Here is a 2,429-nt window from a genome sequence, read left to right as displayed (position 1 = left end):
GACAGTGCTCTCACCACACACCAGCTATAGGTGGAGACAGTGCTCTCACCACACACCAGCTTTAGGTGGAGACAAAGCTCTCACCTCACACCAGCTATAGGTGAAGACAGAACGCTCACCACACACCAGCTATGGGTGGAGACAGTGCTCTCACCACACACCAGCTATAGGTGTAGACAGAGCGCTCAACACACATCAGCTTTAGGTGGAGACAAAGCTCTCACCTCACACCAGCTAAAGGTGAAGACAGAGCGCTCACCACACACCAGCTATAGGTGAAGACAAACTCTCAACACACACCAGCTATAGGTGGAGACAGTGCTCTCACCACACACCAGCTTTAGGTGGAGACAAAGCTCTCACCTCACACCAGCTCTGGGTGAAGACAGAGCGCTCACCACACACCAGCTATAGGTGGAGACAGTGCGCTCACCACACACCAGCTATAGGTGGAGACAGAGCACTCACCACACACCAGCTATAGGTGAAGACAGAACGCTCACCACACACACCAGCTATAGGTGGAGAGGAAAGAGAGTGATAGAGCCAATTCAGTGGAAGGGGATTATTAGGAGGCCATGATTGGCAAGGGCCAAAGGAGGGAATTTGGCTAGGACTCCGTGGTTACACCTCGACTCTTTACTAGAAGTGCTATGGGATTTTTAATTACCACAGAGTGTCAGGACCTCAGTTTAACGTCTCATCCGAAGGACAGTGCTGTTAATTTGGCAAACAAATAATTCGAAAAGAGCTCTGCAGGGAACGCCTTGTCCCATGAAGCACTGTGGGTGATGTTATTGAGTCGGTCTTTTAATATTCCTGTTCTCTTGTCTGTGCATATTTTGATACTTGTTTACATATTCAACTTCCACTGAATTTTGATCACGATGACAAGTCTAATTTGCTGCTGGTTCAGTTTCCTTTAGGGTTTGTCAATTTGACATTTTGTTCTACACACCTACACACTGTTTTTAAAACCTAGAAACGCCCCTGGTCAAGAAGTTGTGCTTTTCTCCCTGAAGATCATGATGGGTTGGTACAGGTTTTTTTTCAACAAAATGAACCTTTACCCTTGTTTTTGTGGCTGTGCCTGAAGTGTTTTTTTTGTGTGTAGATGACTGGTCCTATCAGAGGCCTTCATACATCTATTTCCTGGGTGGCGTTATTAACATCGAGGCATCTGTGAAGCAGTACAATCATGTGCCTCTGCGTGTGTTTGTGGACCGCTGTGTGGCCACTCAAGTACCTGATGTGAACTCTCTTCCGAGATATTCCTTCATTGAGAATCATGGGTAAGGTCGTGGCCCTTGATGCGGTAGGACTATTTAAATTGCTTTTTGTAACCACTTTGTCACAGAATCATGGGTAAAGTCTAGTTGCTTGATGCTCTGCAGTTGACACTAATGAGTTGTGATTTTGTCGTCAGGTGCTTTGTGGATGCCAAAACTACAGCTTCCAGCTCCCACTTCATGCTTCGGTCTCAGGTTGACAAGATCCAGTTCCAGCTGGAGGCATTTATGTTCCAGGAGGGCAACAGTCCTTCTGTATGTACTATGAATATCATGCGTTAATTTGACTTCTCCTCCCATCTGCTTTGGTTTTGTGACTTGCCTGTCACCCCTTGCAGATTTACATAACGTGTATTCTGAAGGCAACTATTGCTTCTTCACCCAGTGACGCTCAGCGCAAATCCTGTTCCTTTGCCAATGGGTACGTGGGGTTTTTATTTAAAATTTTACCTTGAATTTTCTCATGCTGAAGGTTCCATGTCTTTGTTTTATTGCAGGTGGTTTGCTGCTGATGGTAACGAGTAACGACCAAGTTTGTGGTTGCTCTGACTCAACATGTGGTCCGGATGGTGAATTTGCTGCTTCTCCCTATGGAGGTTGGTAGCTTTTGCTTTCTAAGTTTGCTTTTTGATTCAAGTGCTCTAACTTGGCTTTTCTTCTCTCTAGGCATTAAGTGGGAAGGCAAGGCTTCACTTGGTCCTGTAGTGGTTCAAGGGCAAAAGACAGGTTCTCAATAAAACTGACAAATCAATCCTTGATTGTATCTGACTTGTCATTTTGCTTCATGTCTGGTTTAACTGCTTTTGACTTGCAAAAAGTGCCTAACTCTGCCAGTGTGGTGAAACTGATAGTCCTACTGTACAATTCAAGTCCCATATAGCATGCAACCATTGGGTTCCAGAAGTTAATGTCTTTCTCCATAAGGAGTTTTCAACCTTTTAATGACCACTAGTGAAAGCTCAAGGTTATGCTTTTGAAGCCATTAGTTTATTACAATTTGTTTAACAGAATAATTCCTGATGAAAATCATAACAGACACTTATATAGCGCTTTCATATGTACTACTGCACACCAGGGCTGTGCTCAGAATATCGATACAACGTCATGAACTCCTGATGATACGTGTATCAATTCTGTCGT

General features: G+C 44.4%; 1 protein-coding gene across 1 annotated transcript; it reads left to right on the top strand.

The window, feature by feature from the left end:
• The first annotated feature begins 898 nt into the window (after positions 1 to 898).
• Positions 899 to 1,877, top strand: LOC311302964 (zona pellucida sperm-binding protein 3-like). The gene is made up of 5 exons (XM_084429139.1): positions 899 to 1,032; positions 1,115 to 1,292; positions 1,427 to 1,544; positions 1,628 to 1,710; positions 1,787 to 1,877. The coding sequence occupies exons 1-5, from the start codon at positions 1,026 to 1,028 to the stop codon at positions 1,812 to 1,814; spliced, it is 414 nt and encodes a 137-aa protein (XP_084285265.1). The 5' UTR covers positions 899 to 1,025; the 3' UTR covers positions 1,815 to 1,877.
• The last annotated feature ends 552 nt before the right edge of the window (positions 1,878 to 2,429 follow it).

Source organism: Rutilus rutilus (assembly GCF_951802725.1).
Source record: "Rutilus rutilus genome assembly, chromosome: 13".
NCBI classification, from domain to species: Eukaryota; Metazoa; Chordata; class Actinopteri; order Cypriniformes; family Leuciscidae; genus Rutilus; species Rutilus rutilus.
The sequence above is the reverse complement of the archived record's forward strand: the minus strand, read 5'-3'. Positions and strand labels throughout refer to the sequence as shown.